This window comes from Physeter macrocephalus, chromosome 8, assembly GCF_002837175.3.
Source record: "Physeter macrocephalus isolate SW-GA chromosome 8, ASM283717v5, whole genome shotgun sequence".
Taxonomy (NCBI): Eukaryota; Metazoa; Chordata; class Mammalia; order Artiodactyla; family Physeteridae; genus Physeter; species Physeter macrocephalus.
Genome location: NC_041221.1, coordinates 119,177,013 through 119,198,213, shown reverse-complemented (window position 1 = coordinate 119,198,213; position 21,201 = coordinate 119,177,013). Strand labels below are relative to the sequence as shown.

Genomic DNA, 21,201 nt, shown 5'->3' with positions numbered 1-21,201 from the left:
TCCATGCCACCATGCAGGAACCCTGGCTGATAGAAATTTCACCATCTTCAAAATCTATCTTGCAAGGTTGCCCAATATGTTTACATCTAGCTGGAAAACAAAGAAAGAAATATGGAGATTGCCTGGAAAGTTCTGTGGGACATGTGAAAATCATGTAATCACTTTTACCCATATTCGGTTACTTAAGAAGAAATAGATAAAGTGAACACTTTTTAGCCAATTTCTAACATAGTATGTCCTTCTGGTTACCAGGTGCCCTACCACATACAGCACATTCCCTCCTTCCCTAAGTGAGACAAGCCAAAATTCCATCCAGTTATTGCAAACAGCTCAATGTCCAGGATCTCTGAATAATGCATGGTTCTTTCCACCAGTTCTGGATATGGCCACTTGAGGTTCCAGTGATACTTGCACCAGCAACAGATGTTATAGAAATTTCCCTACTGCCAGCAGGCCCAATTTATCGTAGTGAAGCATGGACAGGACATTTGTAATAAAAACTGCCATCTGGTAAAGCGAACATGGGAGACACACAGAAGGCGATGGTCTATAGTAGTTATGACATCCTTCTGGCAGGTGTTTTGAGGTCCCTCTTATCTGGCAGTGGGACATTTTCCTGATTTCAGTTTTTCTATCTGGAAGGAACTACTTATTCAATGTTCTTCAAAGCTCTGGATCTACCTTTTTGGAGGTTTTTTGGTCCATTATTACATTTGATACAAATGATGGGGATCTTGCCCTCACTGGGGGCCTTCACAGTTTTTGCAACCCATCTCTTTCCTGAGCAAGTTTGGGAGCCCCAAAATACTAGTAATGACAGAACATTTGAAGGCTATTGAAATCCAGTCTTGCAATTTCTTCGGCATTACAAAATAGCAGATTACTGTTTTTGAGGGAAAGGTATCTATTCAGTCACATATGCTGATAGCACCCCCAAAGTTCTTTACTAAATACAATTCTCAAGCCTGCCTTATTTTTTCCCTCATTTGCCAACATGGCTTAAAGTCATCATGTTTAGGAGGAAATGCCACATCCTTACTTAGAACTGTGTGGAGCCAAAAGTCTTAGTGGGCATTTGTCCATAATCTCTTATTATTTGGGGCTAGAAGCCATTGCTTTTCCATCCTTTTACTTTTTTTTTCCTGCTTTCAAACTAACAGGTTTTTGCTACATCCCATTTCTTGTTTTTTGTATCACCTTGATAAATGCAGATAGTAACAATCAACATTCACTACCAACATTCCATTCTCCAGCCTCTCTCCGCACTATGATGTCAGTAAGCATGTGGTCCATCTTCCAAGTAATTGTAAATGACCATTTAAAAAATCGTTTTGTTACTGCATGCAGAAATCTCCAGTTTTATAGCCCTGGATATTAGTTTCCATCTTGACTGTATGGTGGACCAATGCCAAGAATTTTGGATTTTTGTTACAGTAGCATCCTTCTTCTAGCAACAATTTCTGCATCAGAGTAATACCTTGTACTATCAAAAAACAAACCCAAAAAAGCCCAAATTCTCAGTGGTTTTACACAATAGATGCTTGTTTGATGATAACTTAAGTCCAGTTGGCTTAAGTGGAGGAAAAGGTGGATAACTATGTTTTTCACAGTTATTGACGTTCCAACATTGATGGTTCTTTCTTCATCTTGAAAACGGGGTCCTCTACTGTTTCCCTGGGAATTGACACCCAGCTGAGGGACAAAAGAAGGGTGGAGGAGAGAAGAGGATTTCATGGGCCAGACCTGGAAGTGGTTTACATAATTTTCACCCATATTCAAATAAGTAATTCTTGTCGCATGACCCCAACCTAACTTCAGGAGAGGCTGAGAAATGCAGATTCATTGTAACTAACTGGTTTGATTAAGCAGTTTGCCAATTGGGGTAAATTCCAGAAAGATTAAGGCCTAAAGGTAAACATAAACCTATACAAGTACTAGAGGAAAATATAGTAGAATTATTTAGGGATGTCAAGTACTCAAAAGGGTATGGGAGTTCTGTGGGCCTACACTGGGCACTCAGGAGAAAGATGGGTGACAGAGCAAAGATAAGAGAAAACTTTCCTTGATGGTGCAGGCCTGAAAGAGGAGAGGTTACTGTTACAGGAAGGACACAAATACCCACCGGGATCCTTCTTCCCTACTAAGAAAAAAGCCTTAAGCCACGGTAAGGTCATCAAATAATTAGCCAGGACACAGGTATAAAGACTCACTGTGGCTTGGAAGTGTAAAAGGGAAAACAAAAAACAAAAACAACTCTGTATCCCTGGGAAAGGTCAAGAAACTATCCTTCACCCAGATCTCCTAACTTGGGAAGGAGCAAGAAACTCTCCCAAGCAAGATTCACCACGGATGCAATGAAAGTTTAGCTGCCACAAGGAAGAGGGGCAGCATCTCTGTTCAGAAAGCCACAATAACAAGATCCAGTCATAATGTTTGAGTATGAAAACCACAGAAAAATTTTTAAAGTATGAAAACTACAGAAAAAATACTTAAATACCAAGAGCTCAAATAATTCCTTCCATGAGTCCTCTTTTGAGGAATGTACTAGAAAATGAACTTCATCCAAACAAAACATAACTGGGAAAACTTCAGCAATTTAGCTTTAATATACTTAACTGCAAATCTAAGGCTAAAATTAAGGTGGGGATAAGGGTAGGATAATATGTTATATAATAATGTTCAATGTTACGTGTTGTATGTTCCAATGAAGCTAAATTAATGCAATTAAAAATTGGAAGGGAATGCAGATGGAAGAAGGAAAGTAGAATAAACCCATTAGCTGTGATTTAGGCAACAAGTGATACTTAAGGGATGTCATTAAAAATGGACAATACAGATTGTGAATAAAAGAATAAGGGACTAAAGGCATTAAATAAAGGTATAAGCACAAAGATAACCACCAGAACAGAAATACTAACCTTCCTAAGTGCCAAATTTAGGAATTTCTTTTTTAAAAAGAGAACACAGTAAACATCATGAAGAGGAACAAAATAAATATAATTACATTATAAGATAATCTGACAGAACTGAAAGCAATCATAATCATCTTATCAACAAACATGAAAAGGTTTATTATAAGGAAAGATTTTCAACCTGGCTCATAAAGACCCAACAAAATGCTCTATTCAAGAGACACATCTGAAACAGTATGATTCAGAAAGACTAAAAATGAAAGGATAGTCAAAGGTATTCCAGACAAATGGAAACACAAAGAAAGCAGGGACAGCAATATTTGTATCCAAGTAGAAAACAAATAGTAGGGTAAGATTTTCTAATTATGATCCCAAATCTATATGCAAAAATGAAATAATAGGAAATAAAAAGAGAAACCAGTACATCTGATTACATATAATAAGTGGCAGACAAACAACATGATAGAAATGTAAATGACATAAATAAAATCAAAAGACAACTGACAATGGATGGACCTAGAGATTATCATACTAAGTGAAGTAAATCAGAGAGAAAAAGACAAATATCATATGATATCACTTATATGTGGAATCTAAAAAAATGATACAAATGAATTTATTTACAAAACAGAAACAAACTCACAGACTTTGAAAACAAACTTATGGTTACCAAAGGAGAAAAGAGGTGAGAGAGGGATAAATTAAAAGTTTGGAATTAGCAGATAAAAACTTCTATATATAAAATAGATAACCGACAAGGACCTACTGTTTAGCACAGGGAACTCTACTCGATATTCTGTAATAACCTAAATGGGAAAAGAAATTGAAAAAGAAGAGATATATGTATATGTATAGCTGAATCACTTAGCTGTACACCTGAAAGTAACACAACATTGTAAATCAACTATAGTCCAATATAAAATAAAAATTAAAAAAATCAATTAGAAAAAGGCAGACAAAATAAAAATAGCTTATAAGCAAATAAAAAGACAATTGACAAAACAGGAAAAAATATTTGCAATATACATATAACAGATAAAGGGCTAGTATCCCTAAAACATAAATAAATCTTAAAAATTTGGGGAAAAGGACAAGAAGAAAGAACAACTCCTCACCAATGGAAAAACGGGCAAGACAGAAAAAATTCACAAAAATTCATAGAAAATTGTCCCCCCAAATTTAAAAAAGTACTCAACTATGCCCATAATCAGAGAAATGTATAGGGAAACTACACTGAAGTGACATTTCTCACTTATCCAATTGGCAAAATTAAAAATGTAAAACACCATACTCTACTGGAGAGGTGCTGGAAACAGAAGTCTGTCTTATATGCTGCTGGTGAAAATACAAATTGTTACAACCCTCATGGAAAAAAATTCTGGCAATTTTTAACTACATATACATTTACCTTCTGACATATCAGTGTTACCTCTAGGAACTTACCCCAAAGGCATACCTCCAACAATATGAAAATACATACCGCTGGTTCATATTTTGTTTGAAGCACTGTTTGTAGCTGTAAAATATGAAAAATAATCTATAGGCTCCTACATAGATGAGTGGTTGAATAAATTGATAGACCTACCCAATGAGGTACAATGTCATTTTTTATTTATTTATATTCTGTAATGGCTTAAACAACAAAAATTTATTACCTAATAATTCTGTAGTTTAGACCCATGTAGTTCTGACACAGGTCTCACTGGGCTAAAATCGGGGTGTCAGCAGGGCTGTGTTCCTCTCTAGAGGCTCTCAGGGAGGATCCTTTTAGTGGGTCATTCAGGTTGTTGGCAGAATTCAGTTTCCTGAAGGGGTAGACCTGAGATACCCATTTTCTTACTGGATGTAAACTGAAGGCTTCTAGAGGCCACCTGCATTCCTTGGCTTGTGATCCTTTTTCTCTGTCTTCGAAGCCAGCAATAGCGGGTGCAGTCCCTCTCACACATTTTTTTTTTTCTTTTAATTGAAGCATAGTTGACTTACAACCAACATTAGTTTCAGGTGTACAACACAGTGAATTGATATTTTTATAGATTATACTCCATATAAAGTTATAAAATTGGCTATATTCCATGTGCTGTATATTACATCCTTATAACTTTTTTATACCTAGTAGTTTGTACCTCTTAATTCCCTCCTCCCAAGCCTCTCCCTTCTGGTAACTACTAGTTCGTTCTCTGTTTCTGTGTCTATTTCTGTTTTGTTATATTTGTCCATTTGTTTTATTTTAAACAAGAAAGATATCTATTGACAGATTTGTAGTGATTTCCAGAATACATTTTTAAACGAAGAAAGCAAAGATCATAAAAGTATCTAGAAAATGTCAACTCTTATGTAAGAAAGAAGGGGAAATAAGAATATATACATGTTTGTTAATCTGTGCAAATAGAAACACAGGAAGAATACACCAAGGACCAATGAGATTGACTATCTACATGGGGTGGGTGGGATTGGGGTGGAAAGGAAAGAAACAATGGGAAGGGCAGAGTTGCCACTTCTCTGAGTATACTGTTTTGTGCAGCTCTAACATATGGAACAATGTTAACGTTTCACATACATAAAGAAACAAATAAATAAAAATACCAAGGATGGAGAAAAAAATACTTCAAATCAAATACCATCACAAATATATGAACTAAAATGCATTTCAAATAAAGTACCATATGGAAGGAAGGAGAGGGGAAAAAAAGAGAAACACTAACCCAGGTAACTTTTTATTATTATTATTTTAAAAACTGAGATACAATTCACATACAATAATGTGCATCCTTATAAAGTGCACTATTCAGTGGATTTTTGTATTCACAAAGTTGTGCAAACTACAATCCAATTCCAGAGCACATTCAATCCTAAAAGAAATGCCACACCCATTAGCAGTCATTTACTATTACTCCTCCCAGCCCTTAGCAATCACTAATCTACTTTTGATCTCAATGGATTTACGTATTCTAGACATTTCATATAAATGGAACCCTGTTTTGTGTTTGGCTTCTTTCTTAGCATGATGTTTTCAAAGTTCATCCATATCACAATATGTATCAATACTTCATTCCTTTTTATGGCTGAATAATATTCCATTGCATATACATACCACTTTTATTTATCTAGTCATCAGTTGATGGATATTTGGGTTCTTTGTTCTTTTTACCTATTATGAATAATGCTCCTATGAAATTCATATTCACGTTTTTTTTTAAACAAGTTTTCAAGTCTCTTGCAGGTATACGGCTATGATTGGAAATGTGGGGTCATATGAGACTCCCATTATGCCTATGTTGGTACATTTGATAGTATCCCCACAAGTCTTTGAAATTTTCATTTTTTTTCCCCTCTAACTGGATAATCTCAATTGATCAATTGTTAGGTTTACCCAATCTTTCTTCTGTCTGCTCATATGTACTGTTGAACCCATCTGTTGAAAGTTTTGTTTCACAGTAATGTACTTTTCAACTCCTAAACTTCTTTTTCTTTCTTCTTTATAATTTTTATCTCATTACTGATATTCTCTATTTGATGAGACATTGTTCTCAAACTTTCTCTTAGTTTTCTAGATATGGTTTCCTTTTGTTCTTTGAACACATTTAAAATAGCTTATTTAAAGTTTTTGTCAAATATATCCAAAGTTTGGACCTGCTTGGGACAGTTTCTATTGATTGCTTCCCCACCCTGCATATGAGCCACAATTTATTTGTGTATGTCTTACAACATTCTGTTGAAAACTAGACATTTTAAATAATATAATGTTGCAACTCCAAAATCAGATATTCTCTTCTCCTCAGGGCTTGTTTTTGTTGCTATTTTTTGTTGTTGTCTGTTTAGTGACTTTTTTGAACTATTTTTGTGAAGTCTGTATTCTTTGTTGTATATGGCTACTAAAGTCTCTGCTTCATTAACTTAGTGGTACACTGATAACTGGACAAAGATTTCCTTAATGCTTGCAATTGATATTTCTCTCATTTTGCTGAGAGTCTGTATGTGTGTTTGGGGTACACCTTCAACACTTGGCCAGGAAGTTGACAATTCCACATCAGCCTTCACTTCCTGCTTATGCAGAGCCCCCAAAGTCAACCAGAAGTGAGGGTTTAGGGCCTTCTTGGCAGTTTCCTGAACATGCACATAGCCCTGTCATTCATGTGACTTTTCCTTAATTCCAGGAAATTTGTCAAAACTCATCAAATTCCCTAAAGATACTGAATTTTCCAGATTTCCTTTTAATTTGATTAACTTCTTATTTCCCCCAACTGTTATTCACTGCCTCAGGCAGCTGTGATGTTAACAATTGCCTCTAATTGATTTCAAAAAGTGATCTCAGGAAAAATGCTTTTCACACTGGTAAAGCTCTTAGTCAAGTTAGATAAAGACAGAATTGTCATGGGGTCTTCCAGTGAACTACCATACTGGCCAAATAATGATAATTCTCGGCGAGTGTGTCTTTGAATAAGCTCCAACCCTGTTCTGGCCCCTCCAGTGTCTGCCAGGCTGCAGGTTTTCATCATGACTGTGGGTTGTTGATTTTCAAGACACCATGGATTTGGGGAGTGGGGGATGAAAATAGGGCAAGTTAGCGTGTCACAAAGATACTGTTCTTACCAAGATTCTGCCATTTTTAATAAATAACATTCCCTGGATTGCTGTAAGCTTTTAGTTAATTCCACAGTTCTGAAAACACTGATTCTGACAATATGGACAGTTTTCTCATTGTTTTTAATGGAGAAAAAGAATTTCTGGATGTCCTTACTCAGCCATTTTTGCTGACATTATCCCAGGTAACTTGCAAACTTAGTTTTGAGACCATATGCCCTCAGGCTAAAGAAAAAAGAACTCTAAACATAAATTAAAGTTTGGTTAGTAGATTTGTATTTTGCAAAGGTATCAGTCAGCAATTCTGAAGTTAACTTCTGCGTACTCTGGGGTTGAGAAAATTAGTAAATATAATGTGGAAAATAAGAAACAACCTTCCTATTACAGAAAGGTTTTACATGCCAAAAGGACAGAGGAGACAGCTTGGGGGGCTTCCACTAACCAAATTAAAGATAATTTGAGCATCAAAATAAAGAACTTCTATTTCCCACCACTATGAAATAACAGGGATTAGATTTGTTCTTCTATATTAAACAACTAGAAAACTGGACAAAGTGGATGAAACAAAGGTTTCAGACAATGGACAAAAAGCAGTACAGGATATTAATACCTGAGAGAAAGAACTCAAATGAATTGAGTGCTATAAGTACACCAGCTCACTGAAGAGTTTCCAAATTACAATGCAGGGGGAAGGAAATCCAAAATAGTCCAATGGGCTTTCTGAAGAGACAGTTCAAAGTTTAGATAGGTTAATGTGACTAGAATTTGTGAGGTAAAAAAATAGAGAGGAAGGAGATGCACAGAAGAGGTAAAAGTGCTCTGGAGATCTGTACAATGGTCCCCTCAAGTCAACTGTATTATACTGATCTGTGCAATGTATATAAAGAATCTAACAAGGCCAGGGGGAAAAAGTCACTAGAAAAGAGTTACTGGAAACATCCTAGGAGCTAACACAGGTCCAGGTATAGTTTGTGTTCTCACCAGACACAACAGAAATATTTCCTAACAAAGAATTAGGCAGAGTTCTTAGAATTGTAATGCCTCAGTAGTGGCGCCAAATGAGTCCTAGACCAAGATTTCACAACATTAGTACTACTGAAATTCTGGGTATGATAATTCTTTGTTGTATATATTGTAGAATATTGAGCAGCATCTCTGGCCTATATCCACTAGATGCAACATCCTTCTCCCCAGCTGTGACACTGAAAATATCTCTAGACATTGCCAAATATACCTTGTGGGTAAAAACTGTCCGAAGTTGGGAATTGCTCCAGACAAGATTAAAACAGCTATGAATGTTCTGTATGTTCCAGGAAGCAGAGAAAAACATGGACATGATACAAAGACAAGTAGAATATTACAGCAAAATCAATAACAATGTACTACACAGTTAAATGTAGAAGCAAAAACTATATAAACAACAGTACAAAAGCTGGGGGGAAAAACTGAAGTGTACTGTAGTAAGGTACTTGGACCATATGTAAAGTGGTATAAATACTACCTGAGGTTAGGCTGTGAAAAATTAAAGATGTATACTATAGTAAACCTCATAAGCCAATAATAGATAAAATGAAATAATAAAAAATACCTTATTAATAAAAAATAAATAGAAAAGTAGAAAAAAGAGGTCCCCATGAGATAATACCGAAGTACATTTAAAAACTCAATAGGGACTTCCCTGGTGGCACAGTGGTTGAGCGTCCGCCTGCCAATGCAGGGGACACGGGTTTGTGCCCCGTTCTGGGAAGATCCCACATGCCGGAGAGTGGCTAGGCCCGTAAGCCATGGCCGCTGAGCCTGTGCGTCCGGAGCCTGTGCTCTGCAACGGGAGAGGCCACAGCAGTGAGAGGCCCGCGTACCAAAAAAAAACCCAAAAAAACAAAAAGAAACCTCAACAAACAGGAGAAAATGGAAGACTCTTCCTTATTCTAAAAAGCCATCTAAAAAGTGTAGAAAAAAGATGAAATAAAAAAAAAACATCATTTATACTTACTACAACAATAGTTGTTTCAGGTTAAGAATTATGAATGAATGTAATTAAAACTAGTGCATGAAAAGTATGAGGACAGAATTAAACATAGTCTCAAAGTATCTCCTCACAAGATAATTATTAATTACAAAGAGAAAAACAGTAACTTTGCAGTGGAGAAACCTTATAGATACCACTTGAAACAAGTAAGCAAAGTTAATACTACCAGTAATGGGCCAGCCATATCAACATCATCACCTAACTCCAGATATGATGCACTAAGACAAATACAACATTCCTTCTCTAACATTCCTGCCAAAAGTGCAGAGCTTGAATTTGATAATGGGAATATTAGACAAACCCAAATAAAGGGACACTGCAAAATAGATCTGTACTTTTGAAAAATGTCAATGTCATGAAATCCTCAGACTGAGGTACTGTTCTCAACCAAAGAGAGAGGACAAGTGAATGTAAGGTGACAACTGTATGTAAGGCATGATGCTGCACTTTCTGTTGCTGTAAAAAGACACTGGGAAATTGGCAAAATCTGAATATTTGATAACTGGAGTGTGGTAATACAAAAGAATAGAGAATGACTTTGTTTTTAAAGAGAGAATATAAAGGGGAGAGAGAAAAAGATGGAAATGATAAAAGTGTGAGAGGTAGAGAGTAGGTAGAGAGGGAGAGAGGGATGAAGTGAAGAAAAGAAAGGGAGAAAGATAAAAAAAGGAAGAGAAAGGGGAAAAGGAAGGAAAAAAGGAGACAAGGTAGGATGACAGCCAAGGATAAAGTAAATACAGGAAAATGTTAATATTTGGGAAATTTGGGTGAAGGATATTGTGTAGTAAAGGACCTGGCCTTGTCCAAAGAGAGAAAGTGCCTTTGCCTTCAGTTTCGTGGACGCACTCTATGTCATACCTGATAGGAGTGTCTTTGTTTAGGGCAGGAGCTGGCTGCACTAAAAAAGACCTACCATGTAATTTAGGATGGGGACTTTGGTATTCTTAATCCATCTGCAACAATCATGCTGGCAATCAACTGATCATGTCTTCATATCAAAGCCACAATAAAAATTCAGGACACTAAAGCTCAAGTGAGTTTCTCTGATTGGCAATACTCTGTGCATATTGATGCCACAATGGTAATGCAACCTGAGGACAATAGAAACTTTGCTTTTAGAACCCTCATAGACTTTGCCCTAAGCATTCTCTTCCTTTGGCTGGTTATAATCTATACCCTTTCCCTGTAATAAACTATAACTGGCAATATAATAGGTTTCAGTGAGTTCTGCAAGCAAATTTTTGAACCTGAGTGTATTTGGCGAACCCTCCCCTGCAATCTCCGAACCTGCAGTTGGTGTCAGAAGTGAGAGTGGTCTTGTATGGGCTCTTTCCTCTAACTTTGTAGGCAAACCCTAATTCCTTGAAGTTGGGGTTAGATGTCTTGGGCCGACAGACAGTGCTCTCAACCTCACAGTTTGGCTAAATCTGGGTAGGGATAGAGACATTATTTTTTAACTTTTCCTCTAGTAATTCTTCATAATTAAAATTTCAATTGAAATTAATTTCAATTTGACATAATTGGAATTATGTAAAAATAAAAATTTAAAAAAGGAGAAAAAAACCAAATTTTGCATTTAATACAGCAAAAATAATTTTCTTTCTGTATGATCTCTTGAATTCTATAGCTCTAGTTATCTAAATTCTTAAGCTCTTGAAAAAGATAAAAATGACTTTCCAGAGCTTCTGAATTCCTATTAACCAGAAGGTTTTTTCTGTCATTAGCAGCACCAATGCATAGAAAACAGAGAATTTAGTTAGTGTTACTTAGTTCACCAAGAACCTTAATTTCTCAGAGCAGCAAAAAGTGAAACATTTGAAGGGATTTTTAAAATCCTGTTTTCTTTTTAAATAACAGTACTATGAAGTATAAAGCAGTCCCTTCTTCAGTGAGTTATCTCATAACCTCTGCTCAGCTATCAGTACAAATGCTCCTTCAATCACATCTCCTTCAGAATTTGTTCTTATAAATTCCAATCTATGATTCCTCAAAAACTGTTTCTATAAGAACACATGGGAGAGAGCAAGCAAAGGAACCTGTTGTTGGTTCTCACTGCCTCCTGCTGCAGCAGGCACCCCAATAAAGCCCTGCCTGAAAAAAAAATAAGAACACATGGTCAAGATATTACACATTCTTGATTTGACAGAAATTTTATACGCAGTAAAATAAAAACCACATTTTTGGTTGCGTTGCTACATTTAAACATGAATGTTGTCTAATTAAGTGAAGCATAATTCAGAAATGCAAAATTTTCCTGGGAACCTATTTTAAAACAGTTAAAAACTAAAAAATTACAAATAATTAAAACTATAACAAAAGTTAATATTTACTTATATAATTTATCTGTATACCCATAATAAAAGTTACCATCTTAGTTTTGCTAAGAACAATTTTCAGCAAAAATGATCTATTTTAGATAGCTACAATTTCCTCATATTTTTCCATTATTATTTTAAATATACCTCAACATTTATTTTCAAAGTAAAGAAACATAGAGCTAAACTAGTGAAATATACTTCATGATTAGCACAAATGAGAAAATCTGGGACAGCCAACATCTCAATATTCTTTTATAGAGGAAATAGTCTTGACATATTTAAAATTAATTTAAGTATGCACTTGATTTGTGGAAGCTTAAACATAAGTTGAACACACTTAAAAAAAAAAAAGACAAAACCAAACTCATTTCTATAACCCGTTCAAAGAGTCTTATTCAAATATATATTTAAATAATGGGCTGGTTAAAAAAAAAGAAACGTTAAAAAAAGAAAAACAAATTTTAGATAGAGAAAAAAATAGTACTAATCAATCATCAAAGGTAATTTTTTTCCCCTGAAACACAGCAATTTTGGATTGCTGTTCTTTTCGCCTTCGGCTTGCTTCCCATGAAGGATGAAGAGGAAGCTGTGATTTCTGTTTTGTATTTTCAGGTCCTCTTTGTGCACTCTTATTAAACTGATTATTGATCTGAGGTTCAATTTGCTGAAAATCTGGAGGACAAAGCAAAATTAATGAAAACTAAGTCTATACATAAATAGCATAGAAAACAAATACATTTTATCTTCTCAAATCAGTGTTTAAGGAAGAAATTTAGTTTTACTTAAATGGAATACCTCACAGTGTAAAATCTAAGTCCTACAGGGAAGTTTGAAGTTGAAATACACACATGAGCAGTCAATTTTGGGACACATGCTTTCTAATCGTTGTAAATAGATGTCTGTTGCATGCCTCCTAGTATATGCTGTGCTGTCTTATTTACACTGACATTAAGAAACACAGTCCAGACAACATATAAGGCAAAAAAATTTAAAAAGGAGGGGCATTTTGTATTTTTAAAGGAATATGATTCATTATCATATGACACCTGTGTGCGGAGCAATGTAGCCAGAAAATTCACGTTTTAACTAAAATATTGAATCCAACAGTGCTGACGGCTGAGCTGTTTAAAGGGCTGTTAATTGATTCCACTCTCTTCTGTTATTGAACAAAAAGTTGTGATTGCAAGGTAAACTGCTGTATCTGATCAAATTTAAGACTAAGTTCTTTCTTAACCATAAAGTTATCCACCAGATATGAGGGTGGCAACTTGTATTCTAGTCCTTACAACTTCTTTTATTATGAGAAACTTCAATTATATTATTTTTAACAAAGTACTGGGAGACATGCTAGCCTGAAAAGACTGAATCAATGCATATTTATAGAATCAGAAAGAAAAAGAGAGGCAAAAAATTTAATACAGATTTATTAATCAGTCCTAGGGGTGTATAATTTCTCCATTGCAAGTTAGCCATCATTGTCAGAAGCCTTTTAAAGATCTTAAAATGAAAATGTCAAAATGTTATACAAGCAAGTGTACAGTTGGGATAACATTTCCAAAACATCACTGCACACAGATTCAAAACGTCCCATATCTTGTACAAATCACATGTGCTCTAGAAATCTATAATACTCAAAGAATGCCTCTAGTGATAAAGAGTGATGAATTTAAATGTTAAATGAAATTGTTTCATGTAAACTGAAATTTGAATAAGGCAATATTTCTAAACTGATATATATTTTACATAATTATGTAAAGCATATTTGCATGAGCAAACAAATGGATAAATTAAGTATTATAAATTTATAAACTAAAAACAAAAACATGTTTTACTTGGGTTTCCTCATCGGGAGTGTCTTAAATTTATAGTTATTCTGTATTTGTGAATATAAGGCCATGTATTTGTCAAACCTAGTATTTTAATACAGCCATTAAAATAACATAAAAATTTGGCATGGGCTTTGTAGTTCAGTGGTAGGTAGTAAGGAAATGGATACCTGAGGCTGAAAAGTGAGCATCCTATGTATGTGTTAAGGAAAAGATAAAACTGTTGCCAGTGAAAACTTGGGAAGTAGGCTACATGCCTATGGAATTGCAGCACAAGGGTAAGTGGCTGGAAAGAATAAAAAGATTAGTGTACTGATGGCTCTTTGGAAAAGTATTACAAAAAAAAAAGAGGAGAGCTCAGGAAAGAACCGGCTGGCTCACAAGCAGAATCAAAAGGGAAGAAAGGGTTCAGATATTTGGGACCGTAAGGTTTAGAAAAGCCTTTGGACTCCTAACAGTAAGAGATAAGACTGAGAAAGATTTTAAGCAGTAAAGGTCCAAAGAGATTTAGCTCTGGAGCAGAGATAAAAGGTATGGCCGTCTCAACCAAACCTGAGAATATGAATGCAAAAGACACTGAATGATTGGGACAGTGGCGGAGGGTGGGGCACGACCCACCAACATAAATAAGGCAAGTTTGAAAAATAGCTCTAGGAAAGAATTTTTGGTGTGGTGACTAGCTCATTAATGGACTGATTGAAAAAAAGAGGTCAGAAATCCAGTAAGTTTTGGAGGGAATTTTTATTGTGAAAGAAATCACAAACCTAGGCTGGAAAAAACCTGACTGTTGAGACTTTAAACCATCTTCACGATCATATATTTTTACTAATCACTTGGGGCAACTCCCAAGAAGATCATACTAACTGTCTACTTCAGCTGTGGCCATGGAACAAAGACCCTCCCAAGAACACAGTCAGAGACCATGGAGAACAGTGGATAAGAAAATTCCTCATAGATTCTTCACAATTTTGCTCAGGTGGTAGACATGCTGCACACCTCCCATGTTTCCCTTAACTGATTGAGAGTTTTTATTGTGGTTACCTTGTTCCTGCTCTGCCACTAAATATCTGGTCTGAGTTGTGGGCAGGCAGTGTGTCTTTTTAGTGCACAGGTCACCAAATTTTGAGCAGTCACATCATGAGATCTGATGGAAAGCACTGCATCATCACTCGGGGATTCTAGGCTTTGAACTGGATACATTGACTGGATGGGACTTTGGGTTGGCTTCCTCAGGAAGGAAGCACATAGTGTGCTCTATGTGTTGAGAAATTACCAGTGAAATTACCATCTGATGATCAAAAGGATGGTCAGCAGCAGACAGTTATGTGTTCAAGAAATTCCACTTTCTTTTTCCACCCAGCTGCATAGTTAGACTGCATTTCTTAGCTCCCTTTTGGCTAGGATGGGGTGATGTAACTAAATTCTGGCTAATGAAATGTGAGCAGAACTGATCCCTAACACTTTCAGGCCTGGCCCATGAAAACTTCTTACAAAATTCTCCATGTACTCTATTCTCTTTTGTTGGCCAAATGGAGAATACCTGGGAACAGGAGTAGAAAGGAGCCAAAAGAGGGAAGGAGCCTGATCCTTGAATGACTGAAACACAGCCCCTGTGCTGATTCATAGTAGACTGTAATGTGAGAAATAAATTATTATTTGAAATCAGTGAGAGTTTGGGATTATGTAGAGAAGTCAGACCGCCCAAATATATTAAACTTGATTTGTTACGAATTAATCTGAAAATCTGGTTTCACTCTTAACCCTGAAAGTAACATACTTATTACTGAATGTTTAATGGCATGGCATTGACTAAGATGGAACTTACATAGCAATTTACTTAAAGAATATGTTGATTAGTTCAAGGTAAATTAAATAGACCCAATATTTCCTGATAACTTTTGTCTAACATATTTCCTACTGGCAGGACATAGAGGGTAAAAAAAAATAATTAAAATTTAAAAATTATTCTGATAATTTTAAGATGCTCTATTTCCATTTCTGTGGGTACATAATTGATTCAGGCTACTAAGTAACCAGAATTTTTCATCTTTCCTCTTTGGCAAAGCATTGCTCAACTGCATATGGAAGTCAGGCAGTCATTAATATATACCTGGGGTTTTGCTTCTTGGAGCCTGTTCTCTGTAATTTCTAAAAGAAGAAAAACGCCATTAGGACATTTAAAAGATAAACAAATCCTCTGACTTTAAGAAGATAACATAATAAAAATGTTGATAAAACTCATTAAAAAAACGATCATACTCCTTTACCCCCCCAGAAACGAATAAAAAAATTATGAAAACCCTATGTTTTAGCTACATTAAAGGTTTGTTAGACCCCAATATTACTATAGAAACATGTAGGAATTTTCCTCTCACCACCCGTATAGGGATTTCTGGCCATAAAATATCCTGTCTTGGTTACCTTGTACCTTTGAGAACTATCTAGACAAAGAATTTCAAAAATCTTTCAGGGGGAATGAGTCACATATAACAATCACATATAACAAAAATTAAGATTAACATTTTTGGGGGAGAGGGAAGGGATAGTGGTGCTTAATTTTCAAGTGAGGGAAATATTATAGCTTTTTTAGGCACAGTTGGGAGATACATGAAATAATGTAATAATTTTCAAGGCTCCAAAGATGGTTTGTGTGTCTTTTCCATACTCTGTTCTGACCTTTCTGGAAAATTTCAACATCACATTTTTCTATTCTACTAAAAATTATGCCTGACCTATAAATTATAGAAAAAGTTTACCGAAGAAAATAGCTAACCATGATTTTTATTCTAAAATGTGAAGACATCCCCTACCAGATTAGAATTACAAATGAAATTAAACTTTTTGATTTATAACAAAACAGCTGTGAAAAGTAGTGATTAACAGAAGGGATAAGGATGACAGCATCACCAAATATAAAGCAGCCTGGAGAAACTCAGTGTTAGGGCAAGCAGCCTTATCTACTGAAACAGAAATACATAATAAAACAATTGAGTTTTACAATAATGCCCTAGGTCAACAAGAGAAAACAAAAAAACTCACCACATTCTTTTCAGAAATTTCTGTTTAAAAAGTGAGATATGTGAGAAATTTTCAAAAGTTTTCACCAAAAGCTAACTCAAAGTTTCAAAACTTTGATAATCAAAGGAATAAACTTAAATTAGCTAGACAATTAGACAAATTTATCTATATTGTCTCATTTTCTGATGAGGTTGGAAAAATGTGGCATTATCATACGTATTTGTATATATTATCCAATATAATGTTGGAGAGGGCCAAGTCTAAACATAGGATGTATTGTACAAACTAGAATTATGTATGAGAGATAGTATCTCAGTGTTAGGATGTGTGGTTATTTCATATCTTTTGAAAAATTAAGAACTAATAATTCTTTCAGGATGAAAAAATACTCTTACCTTCCAGAGCTTTTAGATCCAGATAAAGAATGGAAAAACAATGATTCAAACTTCCTTGCTTCTGTACGTGGCTTGTTTTTATCACTTCTCATATCCTGATGGGTTTCAAGTATATCTTCTTCAGGCAACAATTTTTTGGGAGGGTTTTGTTTCTTAACTGAAAAATGACAACTACTTTCCTTCTTCCGTGTCCGTTTGACTTTCCCAATGAAGAAGTCATCACCACTATCACTATCCTCAGACATGGAAGACTGTTTGTAAAACCTTTCTTCTGTGCTATCATCAAAATATTCCTTCTCTTCTTCATGTAATTCTTCTCCATCACTGTTAACACCAAGTGAGCTACTGGACTCTTTCTCTTTTTTGGTTTGACTAAATGTTTTCATTTGGGGGTCAGTAGGTGTTTTCTGGGGTTCAGAGGGTACTGCAGAATCTTTTTCAGAAGGCTTTGATAGAGAATTTGGAATGTCCACTGTTTTGGGTCCATGTTCCATCTTGGCTATTTTTTCTTTTGAATTATTTATTGGTTTCTTTGCCAATATTTTGGCTTCTTTCTCTTTTTGCTCACTGATAATAGTTCCTTCATGCTGTAACTTACTGGCATCGTCATTTGAACACACAGTGTCCTTGGAATGATTTTCTTCTGAAGCATTCTTTGATGACTTAACTTCAACAACATTTTGTCTTGCATCTTTAAAGGCTTTGACAGCAGCTGCAAGAGAAACAGCATACGACTTGTTTCAGCATTGAAACAAATAATACAAAACATTACTGTTTTAGTACAGTATTTCTTAAATTATTTGGAAATACTTAAGAGAATGATTGGAATTTATATTACATATATATAATGGGTATGAATTTACAAAGAAATCTATTGACTTTTACAAAACCAAACATATACAAAATGCTCAGGGTATCCATTTTAAATCTCTAAAATTAAAAGAAAATTTATTCCTTCATGTATGGATGTTAAGAAGAACAGTAAAAACTTCACTAAATACATAGACTAAAATGGCAACTTTAATTTCTGTAATAATAATGTATTAATACAATTGTAAATACTGTAAATTGTGCTTTCAGACATAAAAATAAGTATCTTCTAATCTGTGACAGAAGCATTTAATTCTTTCAATACATTTTAAAATGTACATACATAAATAGAAATTACGTGACTAAGTGGAAACATCATAAGTAATAATATGAATTATACCAATATTTAGAAAATCAATTGTATTCAATATTATCATGAATATATATTTTAGAAATTTAGGAGATAGGAAATTTAGAAAAAATACAAAAATTTTTTCAGATATCAGATAACTTCCATATTTTCAGGTAGCTTCCCACATTTGGAAATATTTGAAAGAGAAATTTATAATATAAAAGATCCTCAAAAGGAGAAAAGCACCCTAAAAGTAAATAAATGAATGGCCGTTTATTTAAATCATGTACCATAAATGTCTTAAAAGTCATTTAATTCATACCTTTTAGCACATCTATTTTTTTCTTCAGAAGAGGGTGCACTGCTAGTCTGGCAACTGCTCTTTCAGTTGCAGTAGAATCAGGCTGCAAATTGAAATAAACAAGCATATGGGAATAAAAACTATGTAACACTACTAAGAAGTGAATAAAATACAATCCATTATAATTTTTAAAAGTTAAGAGTTAGGCAACAGGAATCTGTTAATATTCTCATTAGACAACTCACCTGTAATCCATGCTGAAGATAACACAATGACAAAAATACTACTGTTCTTAACAGTCAAAATTATCATGTAAACAATGAATAAATATTCTTTGGGTACTTAATATCTTTCCAGAATTGTGGTAGGCATTGTGTGTGATATTAAAAAAAAAAAGTAATCTAGCTCCTGTATTCAAAGAGTTTGAAATATCTAGTTAAGAAGACTAAAATAATATGAAAGAATCAAGTAACATATTAGTACTAAGCTGGGTGATATAATCCATGACTACTATAATGCTTGAAGTTCCATTTACTAGAGACCTAGAAATTATCAAATGCTATATATTTTTATTTTGAATGACTAGTACCATTACTGTATTCTCACAACCTTCCACCAGTGCCTGGCTTATAGCCAACACTTTATAGATGTTTGATGATGACTGAATGGGACTATATACATATATATATACATATATATACACATACATACATTAGTATTTATACATTTAGAAAATTCATAATTCAGACTGCTTTAAACATCACCTGTAGGCTGAAAACTTCCAAATTTCTACCTCAAGCTCTAACTTGAGTTCCAGACTCATATATCCAACCACCTACTTGACATGTTAAAAGAGAATGCTGTGACTTTCTTCTTAAACCTACTTCTGCTATAGTCTTTCCCATCTTATTGTATGTAATTTTAGTTTTTCTGGTTGCTCAGGCCTAAAACTCAAATGATTCTTCCATTACATTTCTCCTTTCTTCACAGCTCACAATAAATCCTTCAGCAAATCCTGTGGTTTCATCTGCAAAATCTATCCAGAACCAGTCACTTACACCATTTCTACTTACTACCTTTGACCAAATCACCAATACCTCTCACCTGGACCAATGTAATAAGCTCACACTTGGTCATTCTCCATTGCCTCTTGTTCTCTCACAGTCAATTTCCATATAGCAGTCACAGCAAGCTTTTAAACAAAACCAGATCGTGCTATTTCCCTATCTGTTCTTTTTAAAGCTTTACTGCCTTCTGATGCTTAGGCTCTTCCTTTGAAAGCTCTTCTCTACTTGGAATACTCTACTCCCAAATACACACGGGCTGATCATCTCATTGTATTCAGGTCTCTGCTTAAATGTTATCTGAACTAAAACACTTTCTATCACTGTTTACTTCACATCACTCAACACAGCACGCTGGTGCAGATATTTTCATATCTGTGAGGCGGGGACTTTTGTCTTCCACATTCCTGTAGACCTAATGCCTAGGACAATAACTGATAATAGTTGGCATTCAATAAATATTCCATGAAGCAAGTAAAAATTTCACTAGTGTGTGAAAGTAGAGCTATCAGCTTTAAACATCTTTACTTTAAATTTACCCTTCATTGTTAACAGCCCAATAAGGCCTTTTCCTTCCCAATAATAAACACTCATGAGTACCTAAGTAAAAGCAAGATGGTAACAGTTTGAAATCTATTCTGTTTGGAGAACTTATTTAGGTTGAGTCCCTCAGAGAACAACTCCTTTAAATTAGACCTGGTGCAAATCCTGTGCCAGGATGACTTGCTGCCTAATTACCTTCTGTCCTGGGTCAAATGGTATCCTCCCCAAATTTTATATCTAACTAGAAACTGAGAATGTGATCCTACTTGGAAACAAGGTCATCGCAGATATAATTAATTAAGAGGAGAGCATACTGGTTTAGGCTGGGCCCTAAATCTAATATGACTGGTGTATTTATAAGGAGGACACTTGGATACAGAGGCACAGGGAGACAGAAAGGCAACAACACTGAGGCAAAGGCTGGAATTACCCTGCCACAAGCCAAGTTGGAAGAAGCAAGGAAGGGGTCTTCCCTAGAACCTTCTGAGGAAGTACAGCCCTACTGATGCTTTGATTTCAGATTTCTAGTCTCCTGAAATGCAAGAAAATATTATAAATTTCTGTTGTCATATAACAACTAACTTTTGGTATTTTGTTATAAATTTCTGTTGTTATATACCATTTAGTTTTTGGTACTTTGTTACAGCAGCCTTAGGGAAACTAATACACCTTGATTCTGACTCTTAGACACTGTCTCTGTTCAGGCTTCTCCAAGAAATATAGTCCATTTGGAGACTATTCATTAAGTACAGTGTTAAGCCAATCCTGTTTCTTCAACTCCTTGCTGGGTTTCCTTTTTTTTTTTTTCCCCTTTGGTAACAGTAAGTTTGTTTTCTAAGTCTGTGAGTCTGTTTGTAAATAAGTTCATTTGCATCATTCTTTTAGATTCCACATATAAGTGATATCATTTGATATTTAACCTTCTCTGTCTGACTACTTCACTTCATATGATAATCTCTAGGTCCATCCATGTTACTGAAAATGGCATTATTTCATTCTTTTTACGGCTGAGTAATATTCCATTTTGTGTGTGTGTGTGTGTGTGTGTGTGT

General features: G+C 35.0%; 1 protein-coding gene across 3 annotated transcripts in view; it reads right to left on the bottom strand.

Annotated features, from left to right (window-relative positions):
• Positions 1–12,230: 12,230 nt before the first annotated feature.
• The window catches only part of SRFBP1 (serum response factor binding protein 1), a 60,483-nt gene continuing 51,512 nt past the window's right edge, over positions 12,231–21,201 (bottom strand). For all 3 annotated transcript variants that reach the window (XM_028493160.2, XM_028493159.2, XM_007116225.3), the window contains 4 exons: positions 18,564–18,645; positions 17,080–17,791; positions 15,777–15,814; positions 12,231–12,512 (listed from right to left, as the gene is read on the bottom strand). In XM_028493160.2, coding sequence (XP_028348961.1) covers positions 12,328–12,512; positions 15,777–15,814; positions 17,080–17,791; positions 18,564–18,645 — 1,017 coding nt within the window. In that variant the 3' untranslated portion in view covers positions 12,231–12,327. The remainder of the gene's footprint in view (positions 12,513–15,776; positions 15,815–17,079; positions 17,792–18,563; positions 18,646–21,201) is intronic.